The sequence below is a fragment of the Piliocolobus tephrosceles genome, chromosome 1 (genome assembly GCF_002776525.5).
Source record: "Piliocolobus tephrosceles isolate RC106 chromosome 1, ASM277652v3, whole genome shotgun sequence".
Lineage (NCBI taxonomy): Eukaryota > Metazoa > Chordata > Mammalia > Primates > Cercopithecidae > Piliocolobus > Piliocolobus tephrosceles.
This window is the reverse complement of record NC_045434.1, coordinates 194,580,433-194,595,822: the sequence shown is the minus strand read 5'-3', so window position 1 is coordinate 194,595,822 and position 15,390 is coordinate 194,580,433. Positions and strand designations below refer to the sequence as shown.

The 15,390-nt window shown below is 40.0% G+C and overlaps 1 protein-coding gene across 6 annotated transcripts in view; it reads right to left on the bottom strand.

Annotated features, from left to right (window-relative positions):
* The window catches only part of EYA3 (EYA transcriptional coactivator and phosphatase 3), a 120,640-nt gene that overhangs the window by 38,283 nt on the left and 66,967 nt on the right, over positions 1–15,390 (bottom strand). For all 6 annotated transcript variants that reach the window (XM_023219473.2, XM_023219475.2, XM_023219472.2 and 3 more), the window contains 3 exons: positions 7,542–7,627; positions 3,461–3,644; positions 1,346–1,485 (listed from right to left, as the gene is read on the bottom strand). In XM_023219473.2, the coding sequence (XP_023075241.1) occupies positions 1,346–1,485; positions 3,461–3,644; positions 7,542–7,627 (410 nt within the window). The remainder of the gene's footprint in view (positions 1–1,345; positions 1,486–3,460; positions 3,645–7,541; positions 7,628–15,390) is intronic.

Genomic DNA, 15,390 nt, shown 5'->3' with positions numbered 1-15,390 from the left:
AAGATCGTGCCATTGCACTCCAGCCTGGGTGACAGAGTGAGACTCCATCCCAAAAACAAACAACAAAAAAACCATTATGGTAAATGAAATAAGTCTGGCACAAAAGGATACATTTTCTGTGATTCCACTTATATGAGATATCTAGAATAGGCAGTCACAGACAGAAAGTAGAATAGAGGTTACCAGAGTTTAGAAGAAGGGGAGAATGGGGAGGTATTGCTTAATGGGTACAGAGTTTTCATTTGGAATCATGAAAAAGTTCTAGAAATACACAGTGGTGATGGTTATACAATATTGTGAATGTATAATGACACTAAACTGTATACTTAAAAACAGCTAAAATGGTAAATTTTATGTATATTTTAGACAATTAAAAAATGAGTTCTCAGTTTTTCCTAAGAAATATATCAGAAATTTACTTTCTTCTTCACTCCAAACCTCTGAAAAAAAGAGAAAGAGAGGCTTCAAATACAGCCTCAGTTCACCTATGTCTTAAGAGTACTTATCAATGGATTCATAGTTAAATATATATTTTCCCCCTCATTAAATAATAGCACTATAGAAAAACTGAAAACAGAAAACAAAAATACAAAACTTCACTATTTTTAGCACTCTGTATGACCTTATGTCTTTAATGATGAAGTCAAATGTATGTCCATAATAAACTCATATAGTACTACACTACAGAATAAATCAGTGCTAGTCTCATTAATAAGTTACCAGATCTGTTTGTGTCTTACAGAAACTTGGCTAAAAGCACTCTAGTCCTTTCCTTTTAAATTTCTTTTCTTTTCTCTTTTCTTTCTGAGACAGAGTCTCATTCTGTTGCCCTGGCTGGAGTGTAGTGGCCCGATCACAGCTCACTGCAGCTTCAACCTGCCAGGCTCAAGTGATCCTCCCATCTCAGCCTCCCAAGTAGGTGGGACTACAGGTGTGCAGCTAATTTTTGTTAATATATATTTTTAGAGATGGAGGTCTCACTATGTTGCCTAGGCTGATATCAAGCGATCCTCCTGCCTCGGCCTCCCAAAGTGCTGGGATTACAGGTGTGAGCAACCGCACCTCACCCTTTTACAATTTTAAATAGAGAACAGTATGACATGACTTGTAACTCCCTCTGCTTTCTGAATATGATGAATTATTTCTGTTCTCTTCTGGAATATACAGAATAATTTGTTCTTTTTGCATTTTTCTTTTTACATGGCCAATTCAGTTTATTTTGCTCAGGAATTAAAGGGCACATAACATAGTCTACATTATCTCTGTGAGCTTCAAAAACATTTTTGATAAACTTAAGAAGTGAGAAAAAACAAAGCAGGTAACTCAAATGGGTTTCTTCTCATACTTCTAATTCACTGTCTTGGGAAGAAGTGGCATCAGCTTTCCTCTTGCCCCGGTTCTTGCTAGTCATGTTTTTCCTGGACTGATCATCAGCATCTTTATTTGGTGTAGTCTGGGACAAAGATGGGCTTGTAGAAGGGTCTCCTGGAAAGAAGTGAGACATATGCTGTCAGGAGTCATAGGCTATACGAATAAGGGTAGGAAGAGGGTTAGCGGACTCTCTGCCCTTGTGAGTCATAATGCAGGGATAAAGGTTGGAAAGCTAAACCTTATGTAAGCAATTAGGAAGTGTACATCTAGGCTTTGAGCATCAGCGCTGGCTAACATCAGAAAAATTATAACCTTACCCCATGATGGAAGAAAATATCAATGAAGTTGGTTTGTCAAGAAAAAGCTGAACCTGAATCTTCATGGTCAAACTTGTAGATCAGAGTTTCTCAACTTGGCACAACTGACATTTTGGACCAGATGATTATTTGTTGTGGGGGGGTGTCTTGTACATTATAGGATGTTTGGTTAAGCAGTATCCTTAGCATCTACCCACTAGATGCCAGAAGCACCTCCCCTACCTAGTGTAACAACCAAAAATGTTTCCATACATTGCTAACAGTTGAAAACAACTGTTCATTCACCAATTTACAATAAAATACGGAAGGCAGCAGGACATGTTAAACCACCTTATGAGGATATAACTGTCAAAATTCAGACTGGGAAACTGTATAGGATCAACACTCCAGTTTCTTCAACAAACAAACTACAAAGGGGAGAAAAAGAGATGGGAGGACTTATAGGTTAAAATAGAGATGAAACACAAAATACCCGTAACCACCAATCACAATTTATGGACCTTATTTGGATCCTAATTTTCCCCCCTCAAATTTTCTATTTATTTATTATTTCTATTTACTAATGAGATAAAAACTGTATATGCTTTATGTTGTTTTGAAATATGTATACACTGTGGAATGGGTTGGATCCTACTTTAAGCAAAAAGAGAAACAAAACTCATAACATTTATGAGAAAGCTGGAAATACAAATACATTTTGGTACTTGATAATAAAAAATTAAGACATTATTAGTATTGAACTTTCAAAGATGGGATAATGCCATTGTGGTTATGTTAATGAGTACCATACTTATTGTTTAGAGAACAATGCCTGGAATCTGGGGAGGGAACTAGATGATGTATACCTGAAACAAAATTGTCTATAAGTTGATATGTTGAAGATGAATGATGGATGTAAGTGTTCACCACACTAGCCTTGCAACTTTTCTCTATGTTTGAAATTCTCCATTATTCAAAAGTTAAAATTGTTAAAATAACAAAGATATTTAGAAAAATGACTTTAAAACCTTAGTTTTTAATCAACACTGGTAATTATTTCAAATTTATGTAAGTTTGAAGTAGTGACCATTTGTATGTCCACTTATTAGACTGGTAGGGTGAACAGCACAGAAAACTGTTCACTTGTTATATAGCACTGTTTCTAAACATGCATCAGTGCCAATGATAAACAGTGCTTTCCTTGAACCACATGATGTGAAAGCCAACCACCAAATTTTCATTAAATATAAAGTATGTATACATATGTTTATTAAATGTGTGTCTAAGCTTTTATGTCTAAGCTTTTATGTAATTCATTGATGCATTTCAGAGCTGTGAACCTCCTGAAATTGTAGGTTAAATTGCATGTATTTCTCTGAGGGAAAAGGACCTGCTTTCCTCAGAATCTTAAAGGGATCCAGGACATAGAAAGAACTATGGCTCCGAGGCCTTAGCAGCAGTTCAAAACCTGCACAAGACTAAAACTGGAGTCCTCCAACTTTTACAAAATATTACAACATGCTGAAGCTCCCTGTGACAAGTGGGTTAAAGTTACAGGGAGGGCAGAGTAAGCGTTAGAAACAGTCTTTTAGTTCTTGATACTTTTCTGTTCTGTTCTCAGCATCAGGTATACATTAAACCTACTAACGACTCATAGCCTGCTTCCAATGCTCCTCACCTGAGAGGGAAAGCCAACAGACTTAAGCCAGAACAAAATCATCCTGACAATTGCCTAAAAACACCTGTTGAATGAAGTGACCTTAAGCCAAATTTTTCAGAGCTGCAGTGCTTACCAGGGGAAAGTCTCTGTGCTACAGGTGCAGGCACCATGACACTAGGCTTCTCCGACTGGTATGTGGTCGCTGCTAACGTGGTGCTCTCTGCATCAGTGTTAGTCTGACCTGTGACTCCAAAGCTGGAGCTGGGGTAGCAGGCCTGGTACTGATTCTGACCAAGAATAGTATAGGTGGGATAATCCTGCAGGCCAAAGGAAATAAGAAAACAAGACTCTTAGAGCATACATTAATCTCAACACAAGAGGTTTTCTTCTCCCTCTTTCTTATTCATAATTATTTTCCTAAAACATTAACTTGACTTCTCATTTACCTATCTAACAGTCTCCAATCTAAATTGATGATTTTCAAAATGCATTCTGTGGAAACCTAAGAGCCAAGAGATGTCCCAGGAGCAGGCTTGGAATGAGGAGAATGCTGAGAGGGAAGGGTCCTCTGTACTCTCATAAACATACACAGTGTCCCTTTTTCTACTCTAACAGCCTCTTCCCCCAATTTTATGTACCACATTTCTGCACAGACTTTGAGGGAAAGATTCTACTCTAAGAGGTTTACAAACTGTTGCACTAGATAATAGCACTTCTAAGGACAACAAAACAAAACTTAAGCAAACAAAAAAAGCACATCTCCTACATTAAAGTGTCTTAATTTAAAAACTGATTATTAGCTGGGTGCGGTGGCTCATGCCTGTAATCCTAGCACTTTGGAAGGCCGAAGTGGATGGATCACTTGAGGTCAGGGATTCAAGACCAGCCTGGCCAACATGGTGAAACCCTGTCTCTACTAAAAACACAAAAATTAGTCAGGTGTGGTGGCACATGCCTGAAATCCCAACTACTTGGGAGGCGAAGGCACGAGATTCGCTTGAACCTGGAAAGCGGATACTGCAGTGAGCTGAGATTGCACCACTGCACTCCAGCCTGGGTGACAGAGTGAGACCCTGTCTCAAAACAAAACAAACAAAAAAATACCTGATTATCTACCTAAAACAATCAGGTTTTCTTTAAAAATAGTTTCCTGGCTGGGCACGGTGGCTCACACCTATAATCCCAGCACTTTGGGAGGACGAGGCGGGAGGATCTCAAGAGCTCAGGAGTTCAAGACCAGCCTGGCCAAAATAGTGAGCCCTTCTCTCTACTAAAAATACAAAAACATAAAAAAATAAAAATAAAAAAAAAATCCAGGCATGGTGATGCACACCTGTGGTCTCAGCTATTTGGGAGGCTGAGGTGGGAGGATCTCATGAGCTCAGGAGTTCGAGACCAGCCTGGCCAAAATACTGAGACCTTCTCTCTACTAAAAATACAAAAACATTAAAAATTTTTTAAAAATCCAGGCATGGTGATGCACACATGTGGTCTCAGCTATTTGGGAGGATCACTTGAGCCCAGGGGGCCAAAGGTTGCAATGAGCCAAGATCCCGCCACTGCACTCCAGCCTAGGTGATACACTGTTTCAAAAAAAAAAAAAAAAAAAGGCCAGGCACGGTGGCTCACGCCTGTAACTCCAGTACTTTTGGGAGGCTGAGGCAGGCAGATCACATGAGGTCAGGAGTTTGAGACCAGCCTGACCAACATGGTAAAACCCAGCCTCTACTAAAAATACAAAAATAAGCCAGGCATGGTGGCGTGTGCCTGCCTGTAGTCCCAGCTACTAGGGAAGATGAGGCAGGAGAATCGCTTGAACCTGGGAGACAGAGGTTGCAGTGAGCTGAGATCATGCCACTGCATTCCAGACTGGGCAACAGAGCAAGACTCTGTTTCAAAAAAAAAAAAAGTTTTCTTAAAATATTGGGATAAAACTTTTGGTTTCAATTTAAATCTGTGTAGTTTACTGTATGTCATTACTCCCTAATAAAGCTATAAAAAAATTGGGTATGACAGCTCAAATACACACCTAATCCATTGACACTGATATTGGTGGCAAGTAAGAAAAAGCTAACTGATCAGATCAATTATTTCTAATTAGTCATTGGGTATCTCTACTATAAACCAAATATAATTCTATGTATGTGTGTATTTGTGCATGGGCAGAAGAAGGAAATATTAAAGAAAAGAATAAGTCACACTAGCAGAACTCAAGGGAGTTAAAAATCTAGCAGGAGAGAAGACAGACAACAAAATGTCAATAAAATATATCTCAAATGATTGAAATACAGAACAGACAACTATCACTGTAGAGTGTGACGATGAAGAAGCTTTCTGAGATTAATAGGCAGAGGAAGTAAGAACATGAATAGGCTCTGAAGAGATTTTATTCAGGGACCACAGATGCTAGGTCTGGTTGAAACAAAGGACCTCTGTAGGCCTGAATGATTGGTAAAGCAATGAGACTTGGATTCTTCAGGCAATAGTATATAGCTTGTGGGCTAGGGAATAGGGAATGGGGACTCTCAAATTCAAACCAACAAATAAAAACACGAAATGAAGGAGAAAAGAAGGTGAATCCAGGAGGCGGAGCCTGCGGTGAGCAGAGATTGTGCAACTGTACTCTGGCCTGGGCCACAGAGTGAGGCTCTGTCTCAAAATAAACAAACAAACAAACAAAACACATGAAAAGATTCTGAGCAGGTCAGTAACATGCTAAAAAGTGGAATTTAGAAAAAATTAATGAAAGTATTTTAGAGAATGAACAGGCACAAGGGGGAAAAAAACTGGAAATAAAATGAGCAATTAACCATGGTAACTCAGGATTAAAGGGGAAAATACCAAAACATGGGAGATGACAGCAAAAAGGAAAAGAAATTCTTCTCAAAGATTCTGAGAAATGACCAGACTGGGTAAGGTTGTAAGAAAAATAATGGCAGATATCTTGTCTGGTTTTAGGCCTATGTTTATTAAGAAAAACATAGTATCACTGACAAGAATTAAGAAGTCAGGGAAAAGTGGTTTTACTTCTGGAAGACAGACATAAAAAGGGCTGGAATAAAAGTCTGATTTTAGATACGCTGAATTTAGGGAAACAGCAAGACATTAAAGAAAAAAATGTCAATCAGTTGGAAGTTCGGCAACAGTAAATGGACATTACGTGGTTAAACATTCCTGTGGATGAAGTAATTAACACGTGGAAAAACTAAATAGAGACTGTCCACATTCAAAGACAGGGTCAAAAAGAAGAGCTACAAGAGGGAAAGAGACAGTCCTTAGAAAAATACCAGGTACACAGGTGGGAACTCAATAAATATTTGTGGACTAAAAGAAAAAACAAGGCTGGGCGCAGTGGCTCACACCTGTAATCCCAGCACTTTGGGAAGCTGAGGTGGGCAGATCTCTCTAAGTCAGGAGTTTGAAACCAGCCTGGCCAACATGTGAAACCTCATCTCTACTAAAAACACAAAAATTAGCTGGGCATGATGGCACATGACTATAGTCCCAGCTACTCAGGAAGCTGAGGCAGGAGAATCACATGAACCTGAGAGGTGGAGGTTGCAGTGAGCCAAGATTGCACCACTGTACTCCAGCCTGGGCGACAGAGTGAGTGAGACTCCATCTCAAAAAAAGCAAAAACAGTATAATACTAAAATAAGAACCAGAATAGTAATGTTAACTGTAGCCTGGAAAAGATCCAAGGAGACAGGGGTGATGATAATTGCTGTAGAGAAAACAGCAAATCAAAACAAAAATAAAAAACTCTAGAATACTGAAGGTGTTACCAGTGATCTCCTAAGCATAGTTAATATAATGGTGATCAAGAAAAGACCACAAAAAATTAATAAAGAATGAGCTGTTCATTCCATATATATTTATCAAGTGCCTTTGATGTAAGCAGCAGGCATTTTTCTATACCCTGGGAATATGTAAATGAACAAAATAGAAAAATAAATCCTTACTTTCATGCAGTTTACATTCTAGTAGGGGCAGAGTAGGAAGTGAAGACAAACACTTACAAGGAACAGACATAACCATATTCTAGAGAGACTCAGCAGAGGAACAACAAAAACTATCTGAAGGTATCCAGAAAAGAGTCTCCACAGCCCATACTCTTCCTGGTTTTCTCTTAGATAGGCAAACTGACCACGGAAAGAAGAAAGAGTAAGCTAGATGAACTCTATCAAACAGGATGAACAAAAGTAGCATCATACCTGGTTTGAGATGCTGGCTACTGCTGCTGCTGGAATATTGGCAATTGTAGAAGAAGTAGATATCAGGCTGGCATTTGTGCTTGAAGCTGGAGGATTGATGGGGTTAAAAGATATTAAAGATATTATGTAAAAGGTTAGAAGAAACTGAAAATAGATGTGTTTTAAGTGAACAGATTTATAAGGAGATAAACAACATTGGCAAAGGAAGCAAACACTCATTTTGCTTTTTTGCATGGGGTAGCTACATTTACACTTGATTAAAAACAAAACACTTGAAACATCTTTCTGTTTCAACTTGAGTCTTCAATTCTTCTCACTAAAGGCCTAAAAGGATAAATATACAATTCACAACTCATACTAATAATATCAATGAAATCACAGCTAAATCCAGTTCCTCCAGTCCATCTTCTCCAGAGGCTGAAAAATGACTCACCTGCAATGTGATCTACTGTAAAGCAGTAGAGCTCTGGTAAACCTTACACTGTGATATTGTTTACTGTCACTTGCCCCAAGTTATGCCTTTCCCAATACAACATAATTACTGGAGAAACAGAGCTGGTCCTCCAAATTCCAAAGCATTTAGAATTGTTTCTTGAGTTCTACTCAAATAATAGATTACTAATGTGGATCAATAAACACAATGATGTGGCATTTAGAGACTTTAGCAATGAGCCTGGAAAAACTCAGAAAATATTAAATATTACTCTGGTCAGGTAAAAAATGTACCTTACATGCTACTTGGGCTGTCTTAAGACAAGTAATTTGAGGCCAGATGCGGTGGCTCATGCCTATAATCCCCGCACTTTGGGAGGCCGAGGTAGGCGGATCATTTGAGGCCAGGAGTTCGAGACCAGTCTTGCCAACATGGTGAAACCCCATCTCTACTAAAAATATAAAAATTAGTTGTGTATGGTGGGCATGGGCCTGTAATACCAGTTACTCAGGAGGATGAGACACAAGAATCACTTGAACTCAGGAAGTGGAGGTTGCAATGAGCCAAAATCGCACCACTGCACTCCAGCCTGGGTGACAAAGCAAGACTCTTGTCTCAAAAAAAATTTAAAAAAGAAAGAAAATGCTGATTTCCATTCATATAAAACAATAAACATAAAAGACAAGTAATTTGGGTTAAGTTTTAAGCTTCTATCATAGGTTCACTCTACTAGGGTTTTAACCAAAATCTCAATGACCAGCATTAACCACGGTGACTTTTCTCAGGTGAACAATGTAACTGACATTATCAGTACCGTTATCAAACTCCTTGTCCTCACTTATCATAAACACACTTAGACATGGTTCCTACTGCAGTTGCACACACCATATGGGTTCACCATCAGGTAGACCTAACTGACTACCTGTCCCATTAACAACAAAGTCCCCCAGAGGGAAAATTAGTAAGAAAACTTCCACTGAGAACAGGGCAGGAGAACAAATGGAACACAAACTTAAGTGCTCTCTGGTCAAAATTAGAGAATTTTCATCCCTTTCCCTAAGGGTACAATGCTTAGAAGACAATCTAGAAGAGAGTAAGTTCAGTTACAGCTATTGCTGCAACCTCAGCTTTAAGATGAAGAACCTAGGACAAAGAAGAGTTAAAGTAACTTGTCCACAACAGCAAAACTAATGGAAGATAACCAAAACGACAACTTGGATCTCCCAATTCTTCATCCAGTGCTTCTTCCTCAGGGTCAGCAGCTAAACTAGGGTTCAAATTTCCTAACTACAGCTAGGTGTGCGGTAGCTCACACCTGTAATCCCAGCACTTTGGGAGGCTGAAGTGGGTGGATCACCTGAGGTCAGGAGTTTGAGACTAGCCTGGCCAACATGGTGAAACTCCATCTGTACTAAAAATACAAAAATTAGCCAGGTGTGACGGTGTGTGCCTGTAATCCCAGCTATGCAGGAGGCTGAGGCAGGAGAATCACTCAAACTCAGGAGGCAGAGGTTGCAGTGAGCTGAGATCATGCTACTGCACTCCAGCCTGGGTGACACAGTGAGACTCCATCTCAAAAAACAAATTTTAAAAAATTTAAAAAACAAAAACAAAAACAACTTTCCTAACTCCCCAGAGTAACTTTATTTTCTACAGTACTCTTTGTTTCAGGGGAACTAAAGGACTCTTAAGGGCTTACTTTCTTAAACATAACAACTAAATGAAATAGGTTTTTTAACTTTACAGATGGTATTTTCTTTCAACCAACATTCACCTTCTTTTCTACTGTGGCTTAACCCATCCTTTTTTTTCTAAGAGGAAGCGCCAAAACATGACAATACACAGGCTAACTGACTCTGTAAATGGTTTTAATCATTCTTGTGGGAAAATAATTTTGAACAGTTTCCAGATGCTGTTATTGGTACATATCCTAGGCAGGCCTGCAATAAAACAGACTGAACATAGGTGATTTAAGGTGGGAAATAAAATAAAGAATCGATTTAATATTTTAAGTTTATCTTCCCCAGCAAGTCCATTTTTAGTTCAGTTTTCTTCTGGCCCTGGTCCTGGCATACAATCCTCTTTTTCACCTATTGATCTTTAATTCTGTCCTACCCTCTCCATAATTTCTTTTTTTTTTCTTTTTTTGAGACAAGTATCACTCTTGTTGCCCGGGCTGGAGCGCAATGGTGCAATCTCGGCTCACTGCGACCTCTGCCTCCTGGGTTCAAGAATTCTCCTGCCAGGCCGGGCGCGGTGGCTCAAGCCTGTAATCCCAGCACTTTGGGAGGCCGAGATGGGCGGATCACGAGGTCAGGAGATCGAGACCATCATGGCTAACACGGTGAAACCCCGTCTCTACTAAAAACTACAAAAAACTAGCCGGGCGACGTGGCGGTGCCTGTAGTCCCAGCTTACCGGGAGGATGGCGTGAACCCGGGAGGCGGAGCTTGCAGTGAGCTGAGATCCGGCCACAGCACTCCAGCCCGGGTGACAGAGCGAGACTCTGTCTCATAAAAAAAAAAAAAAAGAATTCTCCTGCCTCAGTTTCCCAAGTAGCTGGGATTTACAGGCATGTGCCACCAAGCCCGGCTAATTTTGTATTTTTTTTAAGTAGAGATGGGTTTCACCATGTTGGTCAGGCTGGTCTTGAACTGCTGACCTCAGCTGATCTACCAGACTCAGCCTCCCAAAGTACTGGGATTACAGGCATGAGCCACCACGCCCGGCCACTTCTCCATAACTTAATAATGGTGGGAGGTACAACTCAGTCATATCTGATCTCTGTATAAACGGGGAAAAATGTACTCTGATTGACAAGGTGGTTTTAGAAATTTAACAATTTTCAAACCACTTAATGAATTGTACTGGAGGTAAAATGGTAAACCTTAAAAACAACTGGCCATAGACTCTTATTATATTCCTGCTAGAAAGTTTAATGTCTTGATTAGCAATGATAGAACTCTGAGTTTTTAACAAGTACTTTACTAAAATCACAAATTTCTCTGAGCAATAGTTGGTTTCTATTATAGAGGATCTTGATCTGCTGACCCAGAAAGTTCATAGGGCTTAATAACACTTTTTTTCTCCAACTAAGCCAAACTATTTCTAACATGTGCCACTCATTCATTCAGCAAACCCATTAAGTATATCAGGGTCAACTATGTGCCTAGAAACCATTTCAGCCACTTAAGGATAAAATAGTAAGACAAAGTCCTGGCCCTCAAGGAGTTTAAATTCTAGTGAGGGAAGTTAGTCAATAATTAAGTAATTTTTTTAGGCCCTTATAACCACCATAGAACCCAAGACAAACTCACCTAAAAATGTACACAACCACTGCCTGCCCTACCCCATATACAGCTATGACTAAAAAGCCAGGCACTTTTAAAAAAATACAGATCGTGTGTGTGTGTGTGTGTGTGTGTGTGTGTGTGTGTGTGTGTGCGCGCGCGCGCGCGCAAAAATAATATTCAATTGCAGGTTTAAAAAACAAAAGCAGCAACAATAAACTATGCAACAAAAACAACAAATTTAGATAATCAAGTAAAACTCAAGTGGTGGCTCTTATTACTATATATTTAAAGGCTGCTAGGTCTCCAAATGCTAATGGCATGGTCAACTGTTTTTGGACAGCCATCACTCCTGTTTTGACAATGGAGCTGCAAAAACTTGAAAGACAACACTTTTGAGAACCAGGCCCCATTAAATATCCACTTAATATAGACAATATACAGATATAGCTTTGAACAGAATACCACAGTTACAGAATGGTAAGTGGCAAAGCTGCACTAAGTGACAGTGCTACAAAGTTAAAAGGTTAATTCAAGCATTAATGGCACATAAAAGTTTGTGCAAGATTTAGTTTTTACCCACCTCTCTAATTTTAGATCATGTCACTCTACCTCTTTTGCTCACACTGGCTTTCTTTGAGTTACTTAAAACCAGACAAGCTCTTTATCATTTGAGGACTTTTGCAATATTGTTCTCTCTGCCTAGACTGTTCTCTCCACCCCCCTTGCCCTCCTAGCATGATGGCTCCTCAGCATGACTCACTCCCTCAAAGAGGGTCTCTTTGACCTCTCTATTAAAACCAAGACCTTTTCTGTTTTCTTAATCACAGCAATCAATTTTTTTTTTCAGAGCACTGTTCAAAATCTGTTATGTATTTACTTGCTTGTTTTCTCCTCCCACCCCACTAGTCTGTAAGCTCCAACAAGGCAGAATCCTGCTGTCTTATGATCTCCAGCATCTAGTAAAGCACCTGGCATATAGCAGGTGATGGTCAATAAATATTTGTGGGATTCATATACATCAATCTTGTGTGCACTAAGCATGAAGGGCAAAATCATTCTTCTCTCTTTTTTTTCAGATGCACTCTCACTCTATCACCCCGGCTGGAGTGCAGTAGTATGATCTCGGCTCACTGCAACCTCTGCCTCCTGGGTTCAGGCGATTCTCATGCCTCAGCCTCCCCAAGTAGCTGGGATTACAGGTGCCTGCCACTACTCCCAGCTAATTTTTGTATTTTTAGTAGAAACGGGGTTTCACCATGTTGGTCAGGCTGGTCTCAAACTCCTGACCTCAAGTGATTCGCCCACCTCAGCCTCCCAAAGTGCTGGGATTATAGGCATGAGCCATCACGCCCAGCCTAAAATCATTATTTTCTGCTAAAGGTTGACAGGTGGGTTCCTAAAACTTACTCTCAGTATGTGACTAATATAAATGACAATTCCTGATCCAGTAGAAGCTGTACACATTGTGGTTAAAACTGATTGCCTAAGTGGGTCATTCGTTCACTTAATCCTTTATCAAATATTTATTGAGTGCCTTCTATTTGCAAGCACTGCTCCCCACAAGGAGCTTAGTAAATCAAAATAATAAAAATCTTCTAATAAAAGATTATTATTATTTTTTGAGACGGAGTCTGGCTCTGTCACCCAGGCTGGAGTGCAGTGGCGCGATCTCGGCTCACTGCAAGCTCTGCCTCCCGGGTTCATGCCATTCTTCTGCCTCAGCCTCCCGAGTAGCTGGGACTACAGGCGCCCGCCACCACGCCTGGCTAATTTTTTGTATTTTCAGTAGAGATGGGGTTTCACTGTGTTAGCCAGGATGGTCTCGATCTCCTGACCTTGTGATCCACCCGCCTCGGCCTCCCAAAGTGCTGGGATTACAGGCGTGAGCCATCGCACCCGGCCTAAAAGATTCTTATTGCTGGAGTGGAGATTTACAGATCAACAAGGGACTGGGTATAGAATTATCTATGTAATAATGGATCAGAGCTCAAGAAATCAGTAAGAACTCGTGTTTAACTTAACACAGATACAGATTACGACATACAGAAATATTTATAGATACGTGTATTTACATAGGTTAGTATATCCACATATATTTCTTTGCTCTGTCAGCTGAGAAAGCCTAAAATAAATGTCACTGACACCCCAGTAGCAATTAGCATCCCTCAAGCTCAGATCTTTTTTTTGAGACAGGGTCTCACTCTGTTACCCAGGCTGGAGTTCAGTGGCATAATCACAGCTCACTGCGGCCTCGACCTCCTAAGGCTCAGGCAATCCTCCCACCTCAGCCTCCCAAGTAGCTGGGACTACAGGCATGTACCACCATACTTGGCTAATTTTTATATTTTTTGTAGAGATGGGGTTTTGCCATGTTGCCCAGGCTGGAAGCCCAGATCTTGGTTTTGAATACCATTCTTTCCAATAAAAGGAATCAGGACTCCTTAAAAAAAAAAGGTTGATAATAGGACTTGAATAGGTAATATATAAGATGAGCCTGGAGCATCTTGTAGTGCCAGGAAGTAAGGAAGTGCTGGGGGAAAAAAAAAACAAAACCAACCAAAAACTAAAAAAAATGGGAGTATGTCAAAAGGCATAGGAGCCAACTGAAAGAGCTCCCAGTGGCCAAACTGAAACAAAATAAATAAAGTCGTATTGGATTTTAACCCAAAGTATAAATTAAATATCTATGAGTCCATAAACAAATGACTGAAAAAATTAACAAATTGGGGAGAAGAGACAAATCTGGGCAGAAGAATTCCAAATACATTTTGTAGATATTCTACCCTAAAGAAGGGGCAGCATGATTCCTTAACTGTGGGCTGCACATAGTGACTTCTATCTAAAGAATACAGTACAGAAAGGGAGGAAAGAATAACTTTATGGAGAAAACTGACAAACACTACTTCAACTAGATAATCAAGGTCAATATCAAGAGTCATGAATAATGACGACAGTATGGCACCTTACCTTTGGGACCTTCCTCCTTAAAATCCATAACCCCATCATAATCATGAGAAAAAATCAGACAAATTCTAAGAGTGGGTCATCTTAAAATATACCTGGACTCCTCAAAACTGTCAAGGTCATTAAAAGCAAGGAAAAGTCTGAGAAACTACAAAGTCTAGAAGAGCCTAAGGAGACATGATAACTAAATGTAATGTAGTATCCTGGATGGGATCCTGGAACAGAACAAGGACATCATATAAAAACACAGGAAATCCAAATAAACAACGGACTTAGTTAATAATAATATACTAATACTGGTTTATTAATTATAACAAGTTTAATATACTAACATAAGATGTTAATAACAGGAAACTGTGCAGGAGGAGGGATATATGGGAACTCTCTGTACTATCTGCTCAATTTTTCTGTAAATCTAAAATTATTAATACAAAATAAAGTCTAGGCCAGCCACGGTGGCTCAAACCTGTAATCCCAGCAGTTTGGGAAGCCGAGGCGGGTGGATCACTTGAGGTCAGGAGTTTGAGACCAGCCTGGCCAACATGGTGAAACCCCGTCTCTACTAAACATACAAAAATTAGTCGGACATGGTGGCATGTGCCTGTAATCCCAGCTACTCGGGAGGCTGAGGCAGAAGATGCGCTTAAACTCGGGAGGTGGAGGTTGCAGTAAGCTGAGATCACTCCACTGCACTCCAGCCTGGGTGACAGAGCAAGACTCTGTCTCAAAAAATAAATAAATAAATAAAACCTATTAATAAAATTAAAAAAAAAAATCTCCTGGTCAAAGATAGATTATTGTGTGTTACCAATGATACTAGAGTACAAAGATATTCATTAAAAGATTGAATTAGGGCCAGGCGCAGTGGCTCACACCTGTAATCCCAGCACTTTGGGAGGCTGAGGTGGGCGGATTACGAAGTCAGGAGATCGAGACCATCTTGGCTAACACGGTGAAACCCCATCTTTACTAAAATTACAAAAAATTAGCTGGGCGTGGTGGCAGGTGCCTGTGGTCCCAGCTACTCAGGAGGCTGAGGCAGAAGAATGGCATGAACCCAGGAGGCGGAGCTTGCAGTGAGCTGAGATGGCGCCACTGCACTCCAGCCTGGGTGAGAGCGAGACTCCGTCTCAAAAAAAAAAAAAAAAAAAAAAAAAGA